The following is a 26,473-nucleotide window of genomic DNA, read 5'->3' on the forward strand; positions in this document are numbered from 1 at the left end:
CTCACATTTATAATGTGAATGAAAGAAGACAGATACTTAACAGTGTATTACCAAAATATGAAATATAACTACTGAGTTAATTTATATAAAATACCAAGTAGACAAAACTATTTAAGTCAAGATAGTGTTTACCTAGTTGGGGAGGTAGACAATAAGACCTGGAAGGGAGCACAGAGAGTTTTTCTGGGGTGCTAGTCATGTTCTGTTTCTTGATCTGAGTGTGTTCAGTTTGTTAGAATTCACTGAACTGTATGCTTTTGATATATGCATTTTCAGTATGCATTATACTTTAATTAAAAAGTTTAAAAACAAAATAAAACTATATGCTAGAAAGAAAGCCCCTTTTCTTATGAGTATTGTAAAAAAATTTTAATTAAAAACAAGAAAGTGTTTACATATCAGTGCTTAAAAAAAGCAGTGCTCTTTTTAGAGAAGTCTTCTGGTTATTCAACTATAATTTATAATCATATCTTAGGCTAAATAACTAATACAACATGACTTTATCCCATAGCAATCCACACAAAATTACTCTTAATGTGCACATAAACATGAATATATAAAGTTAACTAACTTGGAAGAAAACCCAGCATTTTATGTATTGAAACCCAATTTCTCAACTGTTGTTTTTCAAACAGGAATCCCAAAGAAAGCAGAAGCTTCAGTGGAAGTCCAGGGTGCTGTGGCTCAGTTTCATTGTCTTAGGTTCAGTTACTAAGGGGATAAGAAGTTTATGGTCTGCAGCTTACCTAAATGATAGCTTTGGGAGTACAGATTAGAAGGTGTGCTCACTACTTTCAAGTGTGAATTACCTGGTGCCACAGCATGGAATTGATAAGGGAACAACTGCCACCTTTAGGCATATGTAACATTTAATATGTTACATTCCTGTAACATAGGCTAGAGCTATGCTTAATTTGCCAATGCATAAAGTCAGAAATTAAATTTAAAAATTGTATTTCATATTTTAAAAATATACCACGGTGATGTCTCAAAGGGAAGAAAAAGAGCGCTTCCTCAGGGCAATCTTTTCCGTGTCTTAAATGTCAATTATCATAAAAACTTCTGGCTTCTACTCATAGATCTATTAATATATACCCAAATTGGTTTTTGCCTTGACTTCAATGCCCTAGAAGTGTTTGGACAATGAATGCTTTTCTCCCCACCTTAGAAATTTGAAAAAAATTGGTCAGTATTGAGTAGTTTTACATTTCAGGGTGTGAAGAACAAATCAGTGCTGAATTTATAAAGCCCTTTATTCAAAAAGTGAAGCACAAGAGATTACAAGTCATCTCCTGGGGTCTCTATCACTACTATTTGCAGGAGAATGAGAGTGTCCGTGTGAATCATGAAACCAATCAGGGCTATTGCTCAAATGCTTTACCAAAGTTGGCTCCCTATACATATAATCGCATATCAACTTGTATACCACCTGACTGAAGAATACTTGGCTTTGTTGACCTTCTGTTCACTTAAGCTATTTATAGTCTGTCATATCTACTCTCTCTGCGCAATGATTGCAGCATCAGGCACTCCTTGTCGCCTCTGTGAGACAGCTGATGCACATCCCATTATGATTTCCAGCTGAAGGTATTTTCCGTCACTGGATTTATAGTTTTTCTGCACTATGAGTTTTCTGATGTTTAATAAGATTTGATCTGTCTGTGAAGGCCTTCTGACATTGTGTGCAAGCATAAGCTTTCTTTCTTGTGTGAATTATCTGATGCATACTTAGTGTTGCTTTCTGGATGAAAGCTTTCCCACATTTACTGCATTCATAGTGTCTCTCTCCAGTATGAGATTTCTGATGGATAGAGAGGCGTGACTTCCAGGTGAAGGTTTTTCCACAATCACTACATTTATAGGGTTTCTCTCTAGTATGGATTTTCTGGTGTGTTATGAGATTCGACCTGTCAGTGAAAGCCTTTCCACATTCAGCACATATGTTGGGTTTCTCTCCTGTGTGAATTTTTTGATGCACTCGGAGTTGTGACTTCTTTGTGAAGCATTTCCCACAGTCACTGCATGCATAAGGCTTCTCTCCAGTATGAATTCTATGGTGTGCAATAAAGTGTGATTTTTGGATGAAGGCTTTCCCACATTCAGGGCAAGCATAGGGTTTTTCTCCTGTATGGATTCTCTGATGTACACTAAGTGTTGATTTCTGGATAAAAGCTTTTCCACATTCATTGCATTCGTAGTGTCTCTCTCCAATATGAGATTTCTGATGTATTTTGAGGCGTGACTTCCATATGAAGGCCTTTCCACAGCCATTGCATTTATAGGGTTTCTCTCCAGTATGAGTTTTCTGGTGTTTAATGAGATTTGACTGATCACTGAAAGCCTTCCCACATTCGGCACACATATATGGCTTCTCTCCAGTATGAGTTTTCTGATGTGTAGTGAGATTTGTCCTATGAGTAAAGACCTTTCCACATTCTGTGCATATATAAGGTTTTTCTCCTGTATGAATTCTTTGATGCACATGCAGCTGTGATTTCTTAATGAATGATTTTCCACAGTCACTGCATTCATAAGGTTTTTCTCCAGTATGAATTCTCTGATGTGTATTGAAATGGGATTTCTGGATGAAGGCCTTTCCACATTCAGTGCATATATAGGGTTTTTCTCCTGTGTGAATTCTCTGATGCATCCTGAGTGCTGATTTTCTTGTGAAGGCTTTCCCGCATTCACTGCATGCATAGTGTTTCTCTCCAGTATGAGTTTTCTGATGAATACTGAGGTCAGAGTTCTGAGAAAATCCTCTTCCACATTCATTGCATTCATAAGGTTTTTCTCCTGTATGAATTCTCATATGTCTAAAGAGATATGATCTATGGAAAAAGGCTTTTCCACATTCACTGCATTTATAGGGTTTCTGCCCAGTATGAATTTTCTGATGTGTAATGAGGTTTGACCTGAGGGTAAAAGCCTTCCCACATTGAATACATATAAAAGGTTTCTCTCTTGTGTAAACACTTTGAGGTACCTCAATTTGTGGCTTCTGAATGAAGATATTCTCATCCTTATTGCATTCATGAGATTTTTCTCCAGCATGAATTCTCTGATGCTCAAAAAGATGTGACTCCTGGGTAAAGGTATTCACATATTCAGTACATACATAAAGTTTCTCTCCAGTATGAATTTTCTGATGGTGGGTGAGAACTTGTTTGTGGTCAAGATGTTTTTCACATTGATTAAGTTCATAGGAGTTTGCTCCTCTATTAGCATTCTCATTCTTAGTAAAGGAAGAGCTATGTGCAAAATTGTTACCATTTCCAAAAATCTTATCAAAGTTCTTTGTTGCATTGCTTTTATTGTGGTTATGTAAATTTAAAGTATGCATCAAACTTTTTCCAAATGTATCAAAGTTATGGAGTCTTTTAATTGAAGGAACAAGCCTGGTACTCACATGAATTATTTTTTCAATATTTTTATATTCATAGCCCCTCTCTTTAGTCAATATTTTCACATGACTTAAAGGGTTATTTTGGTTTTCTTGATTTCTTTCTAGCTGGTCATTACCTTGCCACAGTTCTTCTATAATGGAACACAATGAATCTTTTCCTATGGATTGACCAATTTTCTCACAGTGGAATGAAACTTCTCCAGAAATTCTCTGTTGTTGAGTTTGCCCCAAATCCTCATCTAAAAAGAAAGAAAAAAATGAAAATGACTTCAGAACAGTTATCATGAAGTTTGGACAGGATGAACAAAAAAATAGAAGAGAGTCCATATAACAATCATGAAAATTCTTCTAGAACACTTAATATATGCAAAACAATTATATACCATTTATGATGTACCAGGTACTATTTCCAAGTGTTTTACACAAAATAGCTCATTTAATCTTCACTAAACCCTAATGGGTAGCTATCATTATCAATCATGTTTCACAGATGAGAGAACAGAAGCACAGAGAAGTTATGTAACTTGCTGAAGATTAAATAGCTAAATAAGTAAGAGATGGGGTTTGAACATTGGGAATCCATATCCACTATGTAGGAAGTCAGGACAGTGAGTAGGGTAATCAGAAGAAGAAACTGAAGTCTGTTATGGGTGAAGAATGAAAGGAAGAAATATTTCAGAATGCATGTCCTTATTATATATTAGCTCTAAAAACTTAATAATCTCTCTGCTTCCTTTTGTTTTTCCCTCTGAACTATTATGAGCATCTCCATTAAATTTATAGTCCTCAAATACCAATTCCTCTATGTCTATAGGAAAAATATATGCTTTCAACAAGTGTCAAATAAGGCAAGCCATCCATCTATGGTAGAAACTGTAAGCCATCCACCAGTATCTATTCACCTCTTCTTTTATAGAAATAGAACATAGCTGGACTTTACCTTTATCTGTCTCACTTTGTTCTTACCAGTAGAGTGTGAGCAGAAGTGACATTTGCTGCACCTAGGCCAGGCCTAGGTGGGCAAATTTCCATTTCTCCCTTCCCCAGACCAGAGGACTCAACAATGATCCAACATCAACCAACCCAGCTGACAACAATGGCCTAGGAGATGGCAGAGCAATAACTTGGAACATGGTTCCTGAATAACCCAACAGGATCGGAGTTGATTTGTTGAATGGACCCATTCACATGAGAATGCTTATGTAAGAGAGGATATAGCTATATTAAGCTTGTTGCTTTGCTCCTCTGTGCATATTCAAAATTTATTGCCCTTGATTATCAGCTGTAATTTCAGTACACCTCTAGGGAGGTATATAAATGAATGTCTGTTATGAATGTATAAAGCAGATATGGTACCACTCATACTGATACTCAATTTGGCACAATTCTGTTACAACATAAAGAATTAACACACAAAGGCTGACATTATTAACATTTCATGCAGTTATCTTCCCTTTCTAAATATAATCTATGGTCTTTTGAATTCCTCTGAGCATACACTTGAAGAATCCTTCTGAAAGAGAACAAAGTACCTTCCTCTGACTATCTCCCCAAATTCAACACATTTAAGTTTAATAAATATTCTCCATGCTTTGCTTCAGAAAAATTGAAGAATAAGTGCTCCAGTTATCAATTTATTGCCTTTTAACCCTGAATCACACTTCCTTGCCCACTCTACAAAAATGGATCTGAGTCTCTTTTCCTTTGGTAGCTGGAATGATGTTGAACCTTATTGACATGGGGTGATGGAGAAACACTGGAAGAAGGGGTTTTGCTTCCTGGTTCTAGTGAGCTCACTCAGCATGCTCCTCCAGCAAGGGCAGCTTGTTTAGCACCAGGTTCCAGAAGTGTGGTGGCTTCAGCAGCATCTGGCTCCTGATGCGCATGCAGTTTTCCGGGCGCCCAGATCTTGAGTGCAGGTGACTTCTCTAGCACCCAACTCCTGCTGCTCCTATGGCTTCCCAAGAACCCAGCTTCTGCGATTCTTTGCAGCCAGAAGCACCCAGCACTTCTGGCACTCCTCTCAGATGATTTGCAGTGGAATATTTCCAATGAAACACTGCCCCATAATCAGCTTTTTCTGGAACCAGAGGACAGATTTCCAGCGAGTTTCACCAGTGCGGCACAACAGCAACTCTTCTGCCATGCCATGAGCCGTGGATATGCCCTCCCTATAAGGTCTGTATTCATCTGTGGGAAGCAGAGGAGGCTCTTCTTTGGGTGTTCCTTCACAGCCCTTGAGGTACTCTCACACACTAATCTGCTATTTCTTTATTCATTAGAGTTCTCTTTACTCTTACTGGCTAATCCCTTATTACTTCAATCCCACAATAGTCAATAATTAATGTTAAACTTTTCCTGTTCAAATTAGTATGTGGTTTCTTTCCCCGATTAGGCCCTAAGTTATGCAATAAGAAACTGGCTTGCTTTCTTCAGTGTAAGAATGGTTTTTAAAAAATTCTTTTTCACTATGGTTTATCATAGGATATTGAATATAGTTCCATGTGCTATACAGTAAGACCTTGCTGTTTTTCCATCCTATATATAATAGTTTGAGCTGCTAATCCCAAACTCCCAGTCCACCCCTCCTCCACCTGGCAACCACAAGTATGTTCTCTATGTCTGTGAATCTGAGAAGTAGGCTCTTAATTCTGGGAGCTTTCTAAAAACATACAAGTAAAAGCCTTAGTTAGGGGCCTACCTGATGGCTCAGATGTAAAGAATCCACCTGCAATGCAGGAGACACAGGTTTGATCCTTGAGTTGGGAAGATCCCCTGGAGAAGGGAATGGCTACCCACTCCAGTATTCTTACCTAGAGAACTCCATAGACAGAGGAGATTGGCAGGCTACAGTTCATGGGTTTGCAAAGAGTCAGACATGATTGAGCAACTAACACTTCACACAAAAGCCTCAGTTACTACACGGCCTAAAATCCTATGTTTTCCCTGAGTTCCTGTGGGATGGAGGATGAGAAAAAAGAAAGAGACATACATTCTGGAATACTTAAGAGCCATTTCATGAAATAGTGAAATCTGATCACAAGGTGAAAATGTATCATCTGGATAGAGAGAGCACAGAGTAGGATCAGATTAGGGAAACACTATCAAATATGGCAGACATCAAGAAAACATTAAAAATGTAAAGCAAAAGAATTAACAAAATGAAGAGACAACCTCTGGAATGGTAGAAGATATTTACAAATCATATATCTGATAAAGAGTTAATAGGCAAAATATATAAAGAACACACACAGCTCAATAGCAAAAAAGCAAAAACAAAAAACCAAACAAACCAATTAAAATGGGCAGAGAAACTGAATAGCCATTTTTCCAAAGAATCTGTGCAAATGACCAATAGCTACATGAAAAGGTACTCAATATCAGTAATCCTCAGGGAAATGAAAAGTCAGAACCGCAATGGATATCACTTCACATCTATTAGAATGGCCATTATCAAAAAGATAAGCAATAGCAAGTGTTGGCAAAGAGGTGGAGAAAAGGGAACCCTTGTGCACTGTTGGTGGGAGTGTAAACTGGTGCAGCCACTGTGAAAAACAGTATGGAGGTTCCTCAAAAAATTCAGAGAAAACCCACAATTCCACTTCTGGGCATATATTCAAAGGAATTGAAATCAGGATCTTTTAGAGATATCTGCTCTCCCATGTTCATTGCAGCATTATTCACAACAGCAAGATATGAAAACAACCCAAGTGTCTGTCAACACTGAATGGATAAAGATGTGGTGTACATATACAATGGAATATTACTAATATCACACATGAAAATGAAGGACATTGTGCCATTTGCTACAACTTGGCTGAACATTGAGGGCATCATGCTAAGTGAAATAAGTCAGACAAAGACAAATATTGCATGGTATTATCACTTGTATATGGAATCTATAAAAGCCAGACTCAGAGAAACAGAGTAGAGTAGTGGTTCCTGAGGACCGGAGGGTGGAGAGAATGGGGAGATACTGGTCAAAGAGCACCAACTTCCAGTTACAAGATAAACAAGTTCTGGGAACCTATTGTGCAGCATAGGGACTATAGATAATGATATTGCATCATAAACTTGCATGTTGCCTAGAGAGTAGATCTTAAATGTTTTTACCACAAAAAAGAAATAGTAACTGCAATAAGATGGAAGTGGTAGCTAACCTTATGGCGGTAATCAATTTGCAATATATAAATATATCAATCATTTATATATCTGAATTGAAAAAGTTGATAATATCAAGATGCTAATTACCCCTAAACTGATTAAATTTAATCACAATCAAAACTCACTTTCATAGCAACAAAAAAAATGACTATAAAATTCAAATGGATACACAAAGTACTTACAGTAGCCAAACGAATTTGAAAGAGAACAAACTTGGAGGACTAATACTACATGATTTTAAATTTATTATATAGCTACAGTAATCAAGACTGTGTGGGAATAGTGTAAATACAGATGAATACTTCAGTGGAACAGAATGAAGAGTCTAGTAAGAGACCCACACACATATGACAACTGATTATCAATAAAAGTGCAAAGGCATTTCAGTTGAAAGGATGGTTTTTAAGTAAATGATGCTGAAATGATTGAATTGCTATGTGCAAAAACAAACACAAAACTTTGATCCATACTTTAAATCACATACAAAAACTAATGCAAAATGAATCATAGAACTAAATGTAAAACCTAATTTTTCTGTGACCTTGGATTAGGTGAAGATTTCTTAGATGCAATACCAAAAGCACAATCCATAAAATAAGAAAAAAGATAAATTAGACTTTGTTAAAATTTTAAATGCCCCATGAAAGATATTGATAAGCAAGTAAAAAGAAAAAATTTACAAAACACGTATCTGATAAATAACTTTTATCCTGAATATATAATGAACTTTAAAACTCAACAATAAGAAAACAATGTTTCCTATAGAAACTAGGCAAAAGATTAATAAAAACACTTCACCAAAGAAGATATATAGATGTCAAATATTAGATATTATGGAAATGCTAATTAAAACCTCAGTAAGATATAACTATCTTACTGTTAGAATGGCTAAAATTTTTTAAATGGACAATTCCAAGTGCTGGTGAGAATGCAGATCAACTGAAACTCTCATACATAGCTGGTTAGAATTTAAAATTGTATAGTCACTTTGGAAAACAATTTGGCAGTTTTTAATAAAGTTAACATATACTTACTATACAACCCAGAAGTCTGACTCACAGATATTTACTCAAGTGAATGAAATCTTATCATCACATAAAATATGTAAACATATTTATAGCACTTTTATTCATTATCACCCAAACTGGAAACTATCCAAATATCCTTCAGATCATTGAAGATGGCAGAGTAGAAGGGTGTATGCTCATCTCCTCCTGCGAGAACACTGAAATCACAACTAGCTGTTAAACAATCATCGACAGGAGGGCACTGGAACCCACCAAAAAAGATACTCCATGTCCAAAAACAAAGAAGCCACAACAAGATGGTAGGGGGATTGCAATCATGATAAAAATCAAATCTTATACCCATCAGGTGAGCAACCCACAAACTGGAGAACAATAATACCAAAGAAGCTCTCCCACTGTTGTGAAGGTTCTGAGCCCCATGTCAGGCTTTCCAGCCTGGGGATCTGGCAAAGGGACTAGGAATCCCCACACATTGAAGGGCAGTGGGATTTGATTACAGGACTTCCACAGGACTGGGAGAAACAGATTCCACTCTTGGAAGGCACACACAAAATCCTGTACACAGCAGGACTCAGGGGAAAGGAGCAGTGACCCCACAGGAGATTGAACCAGACATACCTGCTAGTGTTGGGGGATCTCCTCTGGAGGTGTGGGTCGGCAGTGGCTTTCTACAGGGATGGGGGCACTGGAAGTAGCAGTCCTGGGAGTTGCCCCTTGGTGTGAACCCTCTTGGGAGTTTGGCATTCGCCCTACCATAGAGCCTATAGACTCTAGGGCTGGGTCACCACAGGCCAAACAACTACCAGGGGGGGAGCACAGCCCCCACCCATCAGCAGGCAATCGGATTAAAGTTTTACTGAGCACAGCCTGCCCACCAGAGCAAGACCCAGTTTTTCCCGCCACCAGTCCTTCCCATCAGGAAGCTTGCACAAGCCTCTTAGCCTCATCCACTGGAAGGCAGACAGAAGAAACAGAACTACAGTACTGAAGCCTCCAGAATGAAAACCACAATCACAGAAAGTTAATCAAAAATGAAAAGGCAGAGGATTATCTCCCAGATGAAGGAACAAGATAAAACCCCAGAAAAACAACTAAACAAAGTAGAGATAGGCAACCTTCCAGAAAACGAATTCAGAATAATGATAGTAAAGATGATCCAGGATCATCCAGGATTTTGGAAAAAGAATGGAGAAGATGCAAGAAATGTTTACCAAAGACCTAGAAGAACTAAAGAACAAACAGAGATGAACAACACACTAGAAGGAATCAATATAGAATAACTGGGACAGAAGAATGGATAAGTGACCTGGAAGACAGAATGGTGGAAATCACTGCCACAAATATAGAAACATAGAAAAAGAAGACAGAAAAAGAATGAAAAGAAATGAAGACAGCCTAAGAGACCTCTGGGACAACATTAAACACACCAACATTCACAATACAGAGTCCCAGAAAGAGGAGAGAGAGAAAGAACCCACGAAAATATTTGAAGAGATAATAACTGAAAACTTCCCTAACATGGGAAAGGAAATAGTCAACCAAGTCCAGGAAGCACAGAGAATCCCAAGCAGGATAAACCCAAGGAGGAACACACCAAGACACATACTAATCAAACTGACAAATACCCTTCAGTTGGTAAATGGATGAACTGTGGTACATCCATGCTATGGAATACTACTCAGCAATAAAAAGGAATCAAGCTATGGAAAACACAACAGTAGGAGTAAGTTTTGAATGCATCATGCTAAGTAAAAGAAGCCAGGCTCAAAAAGCTTCATACTGTATGATTCCATTTATATGACATTCTGAAAAAGGCAAAACTACAGAGACAGAAAAGAGATCAGTATTTTCCAGGTCTGTAAGCAGTGGGAAGGAGTGACACAATAAAGGACCTGAGGTAATTTTTGTTCTATATCTTGATTATTGTGGTGGTTACATGATTGTATGCATTTGTCAAAACTCATAGAACTATTATTATTATTATTCTATTTTGTCCACACTCTGAGGCTTGTGGGATTTTTATTCCCTGACCAGGAATAGAACTCAGGCCTTCAGCAGTGAAAGCATTGGGTCCTAGCCACTGAACTGTCAGGGAATTCCCCACAACTCATAGAATTATTAATAAAAATAAACCTCATAGAATCATAAGATATGTTCAAAGTGAAGTTGGGCAAAGGTTATACAAAACATTCAGACACACGTTTGAATTGGAAATACATGGCCATGTTTTTTGTCTTTTTGAATGAACAGTTATATGTGAATAATATTAGGTTTTTTTTCATAAAGCTAATGTCAAAATAAAAACATTTAAGGCAATGAAATCTGTCATTAGTATTTGAAGTGAACTAATAAAAAGAATGGAATCAGCAACTAAAATCAGTAATAGAAAAATTATAATCCAGGCATAAGAAAATATGGAGCTGGTTTTGGATGGAACTCAAAGGGTAACAGGCAGGAAGGCTAGGGGTCTCCAAACGGAGGAAATAGGCTGCAAGTGTCAGACATTTTTTATCTGTCTTAAGCTGCAAGAGGAAACAAACTACAAATGTCAGGTTTTTTTCCCCTTTCTGTACAAATTTAAATCTGCCTGCAGTGCAGGAGACCTGGGTTCGATCCCTGGGTTGGGAAGATCCCCTGGAGAAGGAAATGGCAACCCACTCTAGTATCCTTGCCTGGAAAATCTCATGGACAGAGGAGCCTGGTGGGCTGCAGTTCATGGGGTTGCAAAGAGTTGGGCATGACTGAGTGACTAACACACATACAAATTTAAAAGGGGGTGTCTTTTAAAATTCTGTGCTGCCATGACAACATCTGGTTCCACCTGAACTTAACTTTTCTCAAACGTTGAGCTTATGGAAATATTTTTCTTAAGCTATGTTAATGAATGTATTTACCCTAGACTCTGTCTTTCTTCAAGTCAGTTCCGCCTAAGACTCAGAACCGACTTGACAAACCAATATGTTTTACTCATGCTAATGTTCTGTTAAGCTATGTTAATGAGACTATGTCTTTGCTTGGAATCCTGCCTTTCTTCAAGATTCATGTCAATTGTTTTATGGCCCAGGACAACTCACCTTGTGCCAATATTATCTCAAAATGCATGTTGTGGGTGAGGGGCCTGGTGCCAGTCTCTGAGTTTTGAGACATTTCCTTTCTCTAATTAGCAGCCTGCTCAGTTTAGCTCAGTCTCTCAGTCGTGTCCGACTTTTTGTTAGTAGCTATATAACTTCCGGCTAAAGACTAGAAGCTTTCTCTATCTCTTTTATACTTTAATAAAACTTTATCACACAAAAGCTCTGAGTGATCAAGCCTTATCACAGGCCCTGGATTGAATTTCTCTCCTCTGGAGGCCAAAAATCCTGGCATCTTTAACAGCTCAGCAACAACCTTTCTGAACTAAGAAGATGGATTGAGAACTAAAAATATTTGCAAAAATGAAAAAGCAATAGGAACTGGAGAGTGATTAATTTAAAATGACTGAAAGATTTAAGAAACATTGACAGAATATGACAAAAGTTGGAAAGTGAGAAGGGCTTCTGATATATGAGGTAATGATTTCAATTTCTGATATATTGAGTAGTAAGAGAAACATCTCAAGGGAACTTTCTGAGTAGCTAAATATAGTGCTAAAAAGTACTAGGGAAAAAAAGACTTGAGATGTCAAAAACAGAATCATCAGAATTTCAGGATGGATGAATCCTTGCATATATATAAGACTGGTGAACAGTAGACAGTCTTCATAGGGAAATCTCATTTATGAGGATAATGCGGAGATGCCTGGAAAAGTGGGAAAATAAAAAAAACTGGATGCAAATCAGTATGAACCAGAGTAAATTTAATCAAAACAAGGGGAAGATGAGCAAGGTCACTCAAAGGAGTGAAACTCAAGAGACCACAACAGGTCAGTGATGAAATGCTCAAACTAAGTACTGGAGAAATGAGAAATAAAAAATGAGATTCCACTTTATACCCATTGTTGGCCAAAACATGAGAAACATTCAGGATGAGAATATACAATGATCTCAGGCAAACCCTCTTTTCTATACATCCCTGAGAAAATCTCACACTCTATAAAGGAAAATTTGTGTAGAAATGTATTGTAGAATTATTTGTCTTAGATGGGCGTTAATGAAAACCTAGGTTCCACCACTGGACGAATGGTTCAGTAAGATGTGGTACTGGCACACTGTGGAATACTATGCAGCATAGTATTCTACTGTAAAAGACCCAGATGCTGGAAAAGATTGAAGGCAAAAGGAAAAAGGGGTTGGCAGAGGATGAGATGGTTAGATTGCATCACCAACTCAATGGACATGGATCTGAGCAAACTCCAGGAGATAGTAAAGGACAGGAGAGCCTGGCATGCTGCAGTCTATGGGGTTGCAAAGAGTTGGACATGACTTGGCAGCTGAGCAACAACCACAAGTAAACTCACACTTTAGGCTTTAAGAGAATACCACACAAATTCAAAGATCAAATACATTAGATCTGTTACCAGTGGGAGGAGGCATAAGGGATGGATATGAGGAATTAGAATAAAAGGGAAGAAAAATTAAAATACCTGAATGTACGAGGAACGAACCTAAGATAAGAGGGTGGGAGTGGAGTAGGAAGAATAAAAGTTCCCAGGTAAAATAGTTTCCCAGGTAGCACTAGTGATAAAGAATCCACCTGCAATGCAGGAGACATAAGAGACATGGGTTCAATCCCTGGGTCGGGAAGATCCCCCAAAGAAGGAAATGGCAACCCACTCCAGTAAGATAGGGTGCTATATATGTGCTGGTACAGAGGGTACAGAAGTTAGAGACAGCTCTTTTATCAAAAAGCAAAGAAGACAGTAGATACTGGCGAGGGTCATACTTGGGAGTTGGCCCTCGGGTATTAAAGGGGCTTCTGTCAACTCTCTCCAAGTGACTGCAAAAGTTTAGAGCCTTCAAGACAGGTTATCTTCAGAGCCTTTCAAAGGTTGATCAGCCTCTCCTAGAAAACAGATCTACTCCACATCCGCCATTTTCTCAGGTCACACTCACTCACCTGAGCAGCTGTGATGTGGAGTTTCTTTCTCCAATGTCCATGACCCCTCTCCTTGCTCCAGTCTGAAGATGACCTCTGGTTTGGGAACTTGGTAACCTGTGAACAGGACATGATGCAGGATTGGGTCCCATTAATTGGGTTTTCTAGGCCTTTCAACCACGTTTCTATTTGTTCTTCAGGAAAGTAATCCCATTCCCTGGGAATAGAGTAATAATCACAGAAGTGTAAAAGAACTGAAGAATCTCAGGCAAATCAAAGATGACACTATTACACACTTTAGATGCCCCAGAGCTTTCAGCAGCAGAGAATGGAGGCAGCCTCTCTGAGGCCCCCAGAAAGTGCACAGGGCAGCTGTGCTTACCCACTGCACACAGGTGGCTGTAGGTCTCCAGTGTCACATCCCAGTACAGGCGCCGCTGAACAGGGTCCAAGTGCTGCCACTCCTCCTGGCTGAAGTCCACCGTGACATCCTCGAATGACACCTGTAAAAATACAGTCCCATTCAAGATGACATGGTGAGCACTGGGCAATGGAGGAAGAGGACTAGGAAGTTAGTTGTTTTTAATGATTTTCACTCAGCACCCAGTTTTGCATTTTATTTTGTGAGAGAAAAACACACTAAAGTATCTAGACATTTGATATGTATTACAATCATTCATTTATTCATTCAGTCCCTGTTTTTTCAAAAATAAGGATTAAAATAGGCTCCCTTTAAGTCCTCAAGTTAACATAGGAACGATATATATAATACATTTACTGGTTGATTATGTGCCAGCCAATGGCAATATAGAATTGACTAAAATAAAAAAACAACTTGAAAAAAGAATTTGGACAACCAACATAAGAAGATACAAAGGGGTCTAAAAGGCATTTCAAAGAAATGTACTGAGGGGAAAAGCAAAACAATAAAACCTTTAATAGGTAACAGGAAAAAAACATAGTATAGATGAATGTCTTTATGATCTTGGATTTTCTCAAACAGGATGCAAAAAACACTAACCATAAAGAAAAGATTGATATCTGTCTATAATAAAGTTTAAAATTTCTATTTTTAAAAAAGACCATATTATAAGAGAAAAAAAAGAAAGCCATCAAATAGAAGATATCTCCAGTAAATATTACTGACAAAGGGCTCCTATCTAGAGAAATGTAAAGAACTCTTAGAAACCAATTTTAAAAAAAGAGACCACCTAGTAGAAAAGTGGGCAAAAGATTTGAACAAGCATTTTATGAAAAAGGAAATGCAAGGCATTAATAAACACAAAAAGATTTCAACCTCCTTAGTAACCAGAGAATGTACATTCAAGTAATGAGTAACCATTACACGATTTCTACAATGTCTTCAATGAAGAAGACTGGCAATATCAAGGATGTGGAGAAAAAGTAATTGGTACAGCCACTGTGGAAAACAGTTCCTGAAAAAACTAAAAACAGAACTACCAAATGATTCAGCAGTTCCACTCCTGGGTATATATCCAAAGAAAATGAAAACACTAATTTGAAAAAACATGTGTGCTCCAATGTTCATAGCAGCACTATTTACAATATCCAAGGCATAGAGGCAACCCAAGTGTCCATCTGCAGAGGAATGGATAAAGAAGATGTAGTGTGTGTGTGTATACACACACACAATAGAATACTACTCAGCCATAAAAAAGAATGGAATTTTGCCATTTGCAACAACATGAATGTATTTGGAAGGTATTAGGCTAAGTGAAGTAAGTCAGACAGAGAAAGCCAAATACTGTATGATATCACTTATACATGGAATCTAAAAAAACAAACTAGTGAATATAACAAAAACAGAAACAGGCACACAAACATAGAGAACAAACAAGTGGTTACTGGTGGGGAGAGAGAAGTGAGGAGGGGCAAAGTGATGGAGGCATATACTGGTATGACCACATTGGAAAGCATTTTGGCTTCACCTGGTAATGTTGAAGCATGCATACACAAGGACACAGTGATTCCATCCATGGAAATATGCTCAATTGGAATATTTGCCCATGTGCAACAAGAGGCACATCCAAGAGTATTTACAGCAGCATTATTCAAAATGTATGTAATATTTCATGATAAAAAGTTTTAAGTTAACAGTAACCTAATAGTATCTACTTTCTTTGTGGGAAAATATCAAGGATATTTTCTTAGTTGCTTTTACCTGCATAATCTCTAAGCATACACCACACGCCCACCAACTAATCAAGACTGGTTTTTTGGTTAGGAGATCTGTAGGATTGGGGGAGAGAACCATGTGAATGTATTACTTATTTAAAAAATAAGTTAAAAATTACCAATGGGTCCAAAATGGAATAGACAGAATTCTCCCTATTTCTGGTACTAAGTACAGCTATGATCTCTGGACATTACATGTTAAACAAAGAAGACTGTCAGTTGGAGAGACTTGGCTAGAGACCTTGGAACCTGAGGAGTGACACAGTGGTGATTTCCCTGAGTTTTCTTTTTGTTCCATGTATCTTGGACTTGGTGATGGAGAATTTGGCAATCCAGAATGCCAAATGGTGCAGATAAAAAACAGCCTCAAGAAAGTCTGCTCTCTCTAGCCAAGGTACCAGGAAAGGGGCAATGTAACAAGGGAGAAAAATTTAGATAATTACTGCCCCATCCCCATTCCCATCAGTAAAGGCTAAACAGGGAGTCCTGGTTTTCATCCCTGCCTGGGAATAATGAGGCCCCTCCCTGACAGTGTAAATTTAGGCCACTGTAAATTTGGGGGGGGTCCTGAACTTCTATCCCCAACCCAGTAATGAGGTGCCTTTTTTGTCTCCCCACCAGGATGGTGAAAGAGATAGTCTGGTGCGGAGCATGAAATTCCACATCCACCCAGCAGCAGCAAGATGCTTGTCCTCTCTGGGGTGTCAAAGGAGGCCAAGTAGGGACCTGAACTTCCACCTCCATCTGGCAGTAAAAAGGAGATTCTCCTTTTTTTTTTTTTTTTTCGTAGAACAGCATTGGAGGGAGCTTGCTAAAAAATAGGATTTAAATAGTATCCAGAATCTCAGAGTTCCCAAAATATACAGGACATAACTGAAAATCAGGCATCATGTGAAGAAACAGGAAAATCTCAACTGGAATGAGAAAAGGCTGAGATGACACAGATGTTAGAGTTATCAACAATTGTAAAGTGGCCACCATAAAAATGCTTCAATGTATTTAAATGCAAAAATAGTGTCATAATAAAAAAGGATATAAAGAAGAACAGGATGAAAATTTTAGAACTGAAAAATATAACTAAAATTTTAATACTCAATGGATGAGCTCAACAGCAGAATGGAGAGGACAGAGGAAAGAATTAGAGAACTTGATAAAACAATAGAAATGATCCAATCTGAAGAACAAAAAGAAAATTGATGGGAAAATATGAGCAGAGCCTCAGGGAAATCTGAGACTATAAAAAAAGATCTGGCATTCATGTCATCAGAGTCCCGGGAAGAGGAGAAAGTATGGGGCTGAAAAATCTTTGAAAAAATTATAGCTGAAAATTTCTCAAATTTTGTAAAAGATATAAACAGAGTTTCAAGATGCTGAGCAAACCCCAAAAGGATAAGCCAAAGAAATTATACCAAGACACATTATAGTCAAACTTCAGAAAACTTAAAGACATAGAAAGAATCTTGAAGTCAGCAAGAGAGAAATGATACCTTACCTGTAGGGGAAAAATACATTGACAGCATCTGAAACCATGGTAGAGAGAGGTGGCACAACATTTTTCAAGTGCTGAAAGAAAAGAACTGTCCACTTTGAGTTTCATACCTGGCAAAATTATCCTTAAGAAGTGAAATATCATGGCAAATAAATACATGAAAAGATGCTTAGCATCATTAATTATCAAGGAAACGCAAATCAAAACTACAATGAGATACTACCTCATACTCACTAGGATGGCTAGATCCAAAAACTCAGATAATAACAAGTGCTGGTGAGGATGTGGAGAAATTGAAAACTTCACACACTGCTGGTGGGAATGTAAACTAGTGTGGCTGCTTTAGAAAACAGTAACAGGTGAGGGTAAAGGGACTTAAAAGGGAACTAAGTTTTCTACACTTCACTCTGATAAAATGTCAACACCAGTAGAGACCTATACAGTGATGGAATAATTCTGTAATTATTATACAGGAATCTACACATGTGTAAAATGGCAGAGAATAACAAGCACACTGCAGAAATGTCAATTTCTTGCTTGTGATAATTGTACTCTAGTGACACAGGATGTAACCATTGGGAGAAACTGGGTAAAGGGTTACATGAGACCTCTCTGTACCATCTTCACAACTTCCTGTAAATTTATAATTATTTCCAAATAGAAAGTTTTAACAAACTACTAAATTATCCTCAGAAAGACTGGAGTAGGGGCACAGCAAAAAAGATCAAGATGTTATTACAAAGGAGCCTTCACAGGGGTTCCCTCGTGGTCTAATGGTTAGGATTCCAGGCTTTCACTGCTGTGGCCCGGGTTCAATCCCTGGTCAGAGAACTGAGATCCTGCAGGTTGTGCAGCACAGCCAAAAACAAAAACAAACAAACAAAAAAAACAAAAGGAGCATTCACTTCTTTCCTGTTTATCTGCCTACCTGTGTACCTACCTACCTATTATAGGGACTGGTCACTTTCTTTTTTTTTAATATAAATTTATTTATTTTAATTGGAGGTTAGTTACTGTACAATATTGTATTGGTTTTGCCATACACCAACATGAATCTGCCACAGGTATACATGTGTTCCCCATCCTGAACCCCCCTCCCTCCTCCCTCCCCGTACCATCCCTCTGGGTCATCTCAGTGCACCAGCCCCAAGCATCCAGTATCATGCATCAAACCTGGACTGGCGATTCGTGTCTTATATGATATTATACATGTTTCAATGCTATTCTCCCAAATCACCCCACCCTCGCCCTCTCCCACAGAGTCCAAAAGACTGTTCTATACATCTCTGTCTCTTTTGCTGTCTAGCATACAGGGTTATCATTACCATCTTTCTAAATTCCATATATATGCCTTAGTATACTGTATGGGTGTTGTTTTTTTTTTTTTTCCTGGCTTACTTCACTCTGTATAATCGGCTCCAGTTTCATCCACCTCATTAGAACTGATTCAAATGTATTCTTTTTAATGGCTGAGTAATACTCCATTGTGTATATGTACCACTGCTTTCTTATCCATGCATCTGCTGATGGACATCTAGGTTGCTTCCATGTCCTGGCTATTATAAACAGGGCTGCAGTGAACATTGGGGTACACGTGTCTCTTTCAATTCTGGTTTCCTCGGTGTGTATGCCCAGCAGTGGGATTGCTAGGTCATAAGGCAATTCTATTTCCAGTTTTTTAAGGAATTTCCACACTGTTCTCCATAGGGACTGGTCACTTTCTACTTTATTCAGTAGATAATAATCTATTACTATTATGATTTCTTTTGCTACTCAAATTGTCCCAGATTTGACCAGAGGGAGCTCCTTAAAAGTGGCTCCTGTGTCATTCTGACATGTTCCCATCATTTGAGTGCTTCATTACTTCCCAGCATAATGAGTTCTTCTATAATCATTTTGTACTTTTCTTTGTTCTAACCCTGGAGTAGGTCATTTCTCCAAGAAGTTCTAGTTCCTATTAGTGACAAATGATAAATCAAGGTGCGCTCATTGTGCCTGGCAAATGGTCCTTTCAGCACTCAGAGCAAGGAATGTTTTTACTTATATGAGACTGCCAACTAATCAATATAGAAGAAATGATGGAATCAGAAAAACAACATTAGGAAAATAGCACAGTTATTAATTGCTACAGGCAAGAATTGTTGCTTGATGCTATAATCAATGGACAAAAGCATGAGAAGTAGGATATTCACATAGTCCCAAAGTATTTTCCCACAAAATTTTGGGTTGGCCAAAAAGTTCATTCAGGGTTTTCCACAAAAGGTTACAGAAAAACTTGAATGAACTTTCGGGCCAACCCAATAGTTATTAATTACAAAGAGAAAGACAGTAACTTATTTAATACCTGACAGGCAACATCTTAGTCAGGTGATCAAAGTTAACATTATCAATAAAGGACAAATTAATATTGAATGCTTGCTAATATGACACACTGAGACAACAGCATCATTTCTGTGATATTCCTGACAAAAATGAATAACCTGAATCTAATTATGAGGAAGCAAGAAACAAACCCAAAATGAGGGACATTCTTCCAAATGATCAGTGTCATGAAAGTCAAGGAAGGGCTAGAACTCTTTCAGAAAGGCTAAAGGGACATGAGAACTAAACACAATACATGTGCCTGGATTGGATCCTAAATCGGGCAGAAATGCCAAAAAGGACATATTGTGACAATTGGGGAAACTATTTACAAATGGTATGTTAGTAGAGAATTGATGCTTTCAAACTGTGGTGCTGGAGAAGATTCTTGAGATCCCTTGGACTACAAGGAGATAAATCAATCCTAAAGGAAATCAACCCTGAATATTCATTGGAAGGGCTGATGTCTAAGCTGAAGCTCCAGTATTTTGGACACCTGATGTGAAGAGCAGACTCACTGGAAAAGACTCTGATGCTGGGAAAGATTGAAGGCAAAAGTAGAAGGGGGTTACAGAGGATGAGATGGTTAGATAGCATCACTGACTCAATGGACATGAATCTGAGCAAACTACAGGAGATAGTGGACAGAGGAGCCTTCGCGTTCATGGGGTCACAAAGAGTCAGACACAACTTAGTGACTGAACAACATCATACACATAAATACATAAATTGAGAAGAGAAAGCAAATGTGACAAAATGTTAACAGTGATTTGGGGTGAAAGGCAAAAGAATCAAGTTTCAAAATGATCAATGCTTTAAAACTCAGGAGAAAACATAGGTGAACATTCGTTTAAGGCAAGGATTTCCTAAACAGGACAGAAAATGCACTAAGTATCAAGACAAGATCTAGTGATTCAGCTATGAGGAAATTGAAAGATCCTTTGTTCTTTGGGGGCCCTTATTAGTAAGTGCGCAGGGACAGAGAGCAGGCACAGAACTCACAGTACCTGCTCCACCACCAGCAGCTCCAGAGGCAGATCCACAAGCACTGAGCCATGCCCAGCACTTCTCCACCCACCAGTTCTCCCGAGCACAGCCTCGAAGGTGGCCAAGAGGAGGAAATCCACTGGAGCCTCTAGCCACAACCTCACCTGCTCTCTCTCACTGCCCAAGGGCACTTAGCCAGGGGAAGTCCCAGGGTCAGGCTGGAGGGAAGCTCTCATTCTGCCTGCCCACCCTCCTGATTCTTGTTCTCTTGCCTGTGACCCGAGCCAGGACAGACTGGGAGGTGTGTAGGTGACACAGGGGAGGAGCCTCAGATGTGGGGGAGGGGTGGCTACTTGCCAACTAGTGTGGAAAAATTAAAATATTCTACCATTTGGCATTGTTAAACATTTAAAAAAACTTTTTTATTGAATGATAGTTAATTTACAATGTTGTGTTAGTTTCAGGTATACAGCAAACATATATATATATATTCATATATATGTATGTATTATATATACATATATGTATTCCTTTTCAAACGTTGTGAAACATTTTAACAACTCTGACAGCCCAAGCTGGCAGACAGAAAGACCATCTTCACCTGTCTCTCCCTCCCTTGGATTCACAAAGGGAAAGTGTACAGAGATCTTGCCAGGCACAGATGCCCCACTTCCATCCCTTTCCCCACCAAAATAAGACACTTTTTTGGACTCTACCCTGGCTGGGAGGGGTTATGTGATGTGATGGACAGGGGGTTTTGGAGCTAGCAATTAGGATACAAAGTTGCTAATACAGACCCATCCAGATTCTAGCCTCACCAGCCACAAATGAAAAGGTACGGTTTTCTGGCCCGTCTCTGCCACCACCAGAACCCCTACAAGGACTTCCTCATCCTATGTGAGGATCCCTGCTAAGCCCCCGATGGCTCACTAGTGAGCCACACAGCAGTGTCTCCCTTCAGGGTCATCTGTGTCCCAGAACGCTCTGCGCTCTCAGCCCTGGGGCACGCTATGCTGCCAGGATCCGTCACTCACTGCCCATTTTGTCCCTGGCCATCTGCTCTGTCCCACCCTGCAGTCAGCCTGCTGGGGCTCAGTCCTCCAGCTTCAGGGCTGCTCTCACTCCTGCCCCAGCACACTTCTCCATCACCTACTGTGAGATGATCCTGCCCTTCTAAACCCTATCCCAGCCTAGCAGACGCGTTCTCAGGGCACTTACTAGGCTGCCTGAAAAAGTGTGCATGTAGTTTACTCTGCCCTTACTCAAGGCTACATACCCAACTTCTCTGCATGTTCCTACTTAGCTGGGGGTGCCCTGGTCTTTCCTGCTCCCTCTGGCTGTTTCCCTTCTCATCAAGTTGTTCTCTGTGTACTCCTCCCTCTGTCTTTGCCTGCTTACCCTGCCCACTCCTGTCCCCTGATTTCTCCTGCTCCTTCTACTGGCTCTTGTTTCCTCTGCATGGTCCCCATTCTGACTCTTCCTTGGTCCCTGTTTACTGTTCCCTCTAAATGTTTCTTGTTAGAAACATTAGACCAGTGTCCTCTGGTCTCTTTCCTGATGCCTCTGTTTATTGCTTCCTCTGATGGTCCCTTGTTTCATTGTTCCATGCCTCCTATTTCTTCTTCCTTCCGACTGATCCCTGGTGCCCCTGACTGTCCTGTGTTCCCTTTGGCAGCTGTCCCTCTAGCTGATCCTTAGTCTGTGGTACCATTATGGTTGTGCCCATTCCATCTGACTGCTCCCTGGTCTTGATGAGGCTTCCTCATTCCTTCTACTTGACACAGACTGACTGCCCTTTGAGTCTTCTGACTTCTCTGTAGACTCAATTCTTTCCTGTCCCTTAGGCTGTCCTGGAATGCATTTCTAATATGCTCTCATCTGATGCTCCTGTGTCTGGTCCATGGACCACACTCTGTGGAGCACTGGTCTACCCGGCTCCTAGTCTAGGCTCTTGATCATCAGTGTATACTACTTCTGTGTGCTCTGTGACACTGTACTTTCATCTTCTCCATCATTTGGGTTATGTCTGACCTTTGGTTCCTTTGACTGTTTTTTGGGCAAGGTGAACAACTGTCCCAGTATGCCCAGGACTTTCCCTGTTTTAGCACTGAAGCCTCACATCCCAGGAAGCCCCTGTTGCCCTATCCCTCTGGAACCCTGGATGTTCCCTGGCTCCTGCAACTCTCTATTAACCCCAGTACCCACTACATGGGGCCTCTGGCTTTGGGAATGGATACTATGCCTTTCAGCTTTTCTCTAGTTCCTCTAGTTCGCTAGTAAGTCGGGCTACTATCCAATATCAGATACACTTTTGATGCCCACTGTGCTGTTCCCTAGTCCTCTGGTTAGGCCCCAGAACTTCTAGAGCACACCCAGCACAGCTTTGCTGTTCCCTAGCCTCAGCAACTGTTCCTTGTTGCCCCTGGTGCCCTTGGCTACTCCTCAGCTTTGGAGGCCCCTTTCTGTCTCTCCAACTGTCCCATGGGTCTGTCACTTCCCTGCTCCTCCAACCTGTTCTACAGCTTCAGCAGCTGGTACCAGCTTCCTCTGGCTGCTGCCTACTCCCAGGCTCGTCTTTCCCATTTCTCCCCATTTCCTGTCCCCCAGTACCTGTGCCTTTCCTCACCCCCTCAGATTTTCCGTCTGACCCCTGGTATCTTTGAAGTGGCTTATCTGGCAGGCTCTTACCCAACACACCAAACCTTTTTGTTTTTTTCCATCTAGCTGGGTCTTCTGTTTCTTCATCCCTCTGGCTGGTCTCTGTTCCCTCTGGCTGCTATCTGATTCCTCTATCTCCTGGTCTCTCCTCCTATTTTGAAATCTTTCTGATTGTTCTCATACCTTCTGGCTCTTGCGTGCTCCCCACTATTACCACTTCTCCAGCTCAGACTACTGTTTCTTGGTCTCTTTGCTGCTCTCTGGCCTCTGGCTCTTGTTTTTCCACTGCTCTCCCACCTGTCTCCTGTGCCCCTTGGCTATCTTCTATCTGGAGTATGTGCACCATGGTCCCTCTAGATGTTCCCTGGGCTATTCCCTATCTCTCTTTCTTTTACTTACTCCTCTTCATGTTTTTCAGCTTCAGTCACTATTTCTTAGCCCAACTGGCTGTTCCTTACCCCCGGGGACATTTTTATTGGTTCCATGGTATCTCTGCCCATTTCCTGCTTCTTGACATCTAATGAAAAAAACTAAGAACTTAACAAATAAATACGTGAATAAATAACATTCACCAGGGTCTTTGTCATTTCCATTTCTTCTTGAACAGGGGGCATAAATCTATGGTTGGCAACAAAAACCTACTATATATCACAGGGAACTCTGCTCAGTGTTATGTGGCAGCCTGGATGGGAGGGTGGTTTGGGAGAGAATGGATACATGTATATGTATGGCTGAGTCCCTTCACTGCTCACTTGAAACTATCACAACATTGTTAATTGGCTATACCACAATGCAAAAATGTTTTTGGTGTTAAAAATATAAATTAAATTAAAAAATAAGTCTATGGTTGGGAAGGAAGACATGAGTCTTGTGCTTTGCAGAGACCAGAATCATTCATCCAGAAATTCCCACACATTGGCTGGGCAAAGGGCCATGTGCAGAAGGACTGGGGAGAACCACATTGCTGTGACCCCCAACTCGTGGGTTTGTGACTGATCTGATGGAGCAGAAACTAGACAAGGACAGTTTTCCAGAGTGGAAGTGCCCTACTGTTAGGCAGCAGTTTGTTTATCATTCAATGTCCCTATACATTTTACTCAAAATATAACTTCAGTGACTTGGGCAAAAAGATTTAAATGTAAGAATTTCACCATAGCAGTTTTCATCACAATAGAAAACCTCGAAAGCCCTAAGTTCACATACAGTGGACTGGTTAAATGATAGTTTATCCAAAGGATAAAAAGCTCTTATGTTATGTATCATGTGAAGAAAAATATTTACTGTCTAGAAAATTATACTGAAGTGCCAACTTAAAAAAGGAAACAACCAAATACTACAATTTCATTTTTAAACTTGACCTGTATTGTGTATATGGGTGTGGTATGTATGTATACTCTCAGCCCCACATGTGTATATCCACATACCCACATACATGCACATATAAAGGGAAAAAACTATGGAAATAAGCTAAATGCTAACAATAGTTAACTTTGACTAATGCTGAAATTACAAGTAATGTTTTATTTTCTTCTGTTTACTTACCTGCATATTCTAAATAATGAAATTATTAAATAATAAATATCAAAATAAGTTTTAAAAGCTTAATGTTATTCTAATGACCACATGATCTTGAGCCCCTGTGACAACCAGCCTGTCCCCAGAGTTGACAGTAGACTCAGGATAGTTGGAAGCTGTGGGGCAGGGTCTGGCTCCCTTGTCTTCCTCTATTTACACAATTTCCAGGGAACTTTTAGTGGGAAAGCTGGTCTTGGCTGGAGTGTGGTGAGGGTGGAGGACACAGTCAGGAGACCTGGTACCAGTCCACTGGTGTCACTCAAAACCCCAGGAGCCTGGGCAAGTCATGTACCTTCCCAGGCCACTTTGAGAGGAGTAGGAAGAACTAGAAGGGCCCTAGAGACTGTGCTCACCCTACTACCCTGCCATCCTCTAAGCTCCAAAAAAGGGGACTTTTCTCCCTAGATCAGGATAGAGGCGGAATCAGCAAATCCCCGAGGATCAGCTGAGTGTGTGCACAGAGCCAATGGGTAGTGGAGGGACTATGCTGGGCATCAGGGATGGTGTCTCCATGGCTGGGGCCAGTGGTCACTTCTAGCTGGATCTTACCCACAGACACTCTGCAGGGAGCTGCTTCCCCTTCCCTCAGGCTGTGCGGCTGACCTTCCATCCCACCTTTCCTCCATCAGCTGCATCATATTTTCCACTGAAACAGGAAGGGATCTGGATGTGGGACACCAGCCACGTGGTGCTCATCCTCAGCAGGGGGATGGTGATTCATTTCAGGGGCAGCAAGTCTGCAATTTGCCCCTCCTGTCCCCGCCCTAAGTCCCTAGCAACAGGTCAGAACCATCTCCTCACTGAATGAACTCCTGCCCCTGAAGCCCTCTCCCTCCTCACCTCACACATGCTGCCTTGTCCCTCTGCAGCCAGGTCTGGGGACCACTGGTGATAGCTCTGGTTGGCTGGCATCTTCTTCAACCCTTGGGCTCTCTTGCTCACAATGCTGCTCTTCTTGAGACCCTGAGGCCAGGCTGGTCGGTGGACTCAGTGTGAGCTTGTGGAGCTGGAAGGAAGATCCTGCAGCCTTCACTATGGGGTCTGACCCAAGGGCTCCGCAGAGATTTCAAAAAACCTGGAAAGTCAGTGTCCATGTGGTCAATCATTCAGCATTCAGCATTCAACCCACAAGCATTTCCTGGGGGCACCAAAGAATAGTTAACACTGGATAGTGTGAGAAAGTTCAGTAACCAACACCTGTGTAGAATGTGGACAAAACTCATGTAAAATGAATGAGAGTTTTAATTCCAGCTCTTCTGCATTCTAGCTAGAATCTAGGGAAGTCACTTTAGTCTGAGTTTTTTCACTTTAAAACTGAGGATGTAAACACCCATCTCACAGGGCTATTAGAGTTAAATGACATGATACTTCAAAAGTATTCACTCTTATTTAGCACTGGGAAAACACATCCCATTGATATTAAATATTGCTGTTATTATAAGGTGCAAGGAATGTTTTGTTAGTACTTCATTTAATTTTCAAACTCATCATATGAACTAGGTATTACTTTTTCCTATTATTCTCTTTACCATCAGACAGAGCTGTTTGTAGCTATTAAGAAATTTGTCCCTGCTCAGGGAACTAAGATCCCACAAG

At 40.0% G+C, this 26,473-nt stretch overlaps 1 protein-coding gene across 1 annotated transcript in view; it reads right to left on the reverse strand.

Moving 5' to 3' along the window:
* Nucleotides 1-1,235: 1,235 nt before the first annotated feature.
* The window catches only part of ZNF41 (zinc finger protein 41), a 41,183-nt gene continuing 15,945 nt past the window's right edge, over nt 1,236-26,473 (reverse strand). Inside the window, 5 exon segments of the mRNA XM_040265826.1 lie at nt 1,236-1,612; nt 1,614-3,645; nt 13,633-13,728; nt 13,994-14,114; nt 25,718-25,952. Of these exon segments, the coding sequence (XP_040121760.1) occupies nt 1,495-1,612; nt 1,614-3,645; nt 13,633-13,728; nt 13,994-14,114; nt 25,718-25,789 (2,439 nt within the window). The 5' untranslated portion in view covers nt 25,790-25,952 and the 3' untranslated portion in view covers nt 1,236-1,494.

This window comes from Oryx dammah, unplaced genomic scaffold, assembly GCF_014754425.2.
Source record: "Oryx dammah isolate SB20612 unplaced genomic scaffold, SCBI_Odam_1.1 HiC_scaffold_23, whole genome shotgun sequence".
Classification (NCBI taxonomy): domain Eukaryota; kingdom Metazoa; phylum Chordata; class Mammalia; order Artiodactyla; family Bovidae; genus Oryx; species Oryx dammah.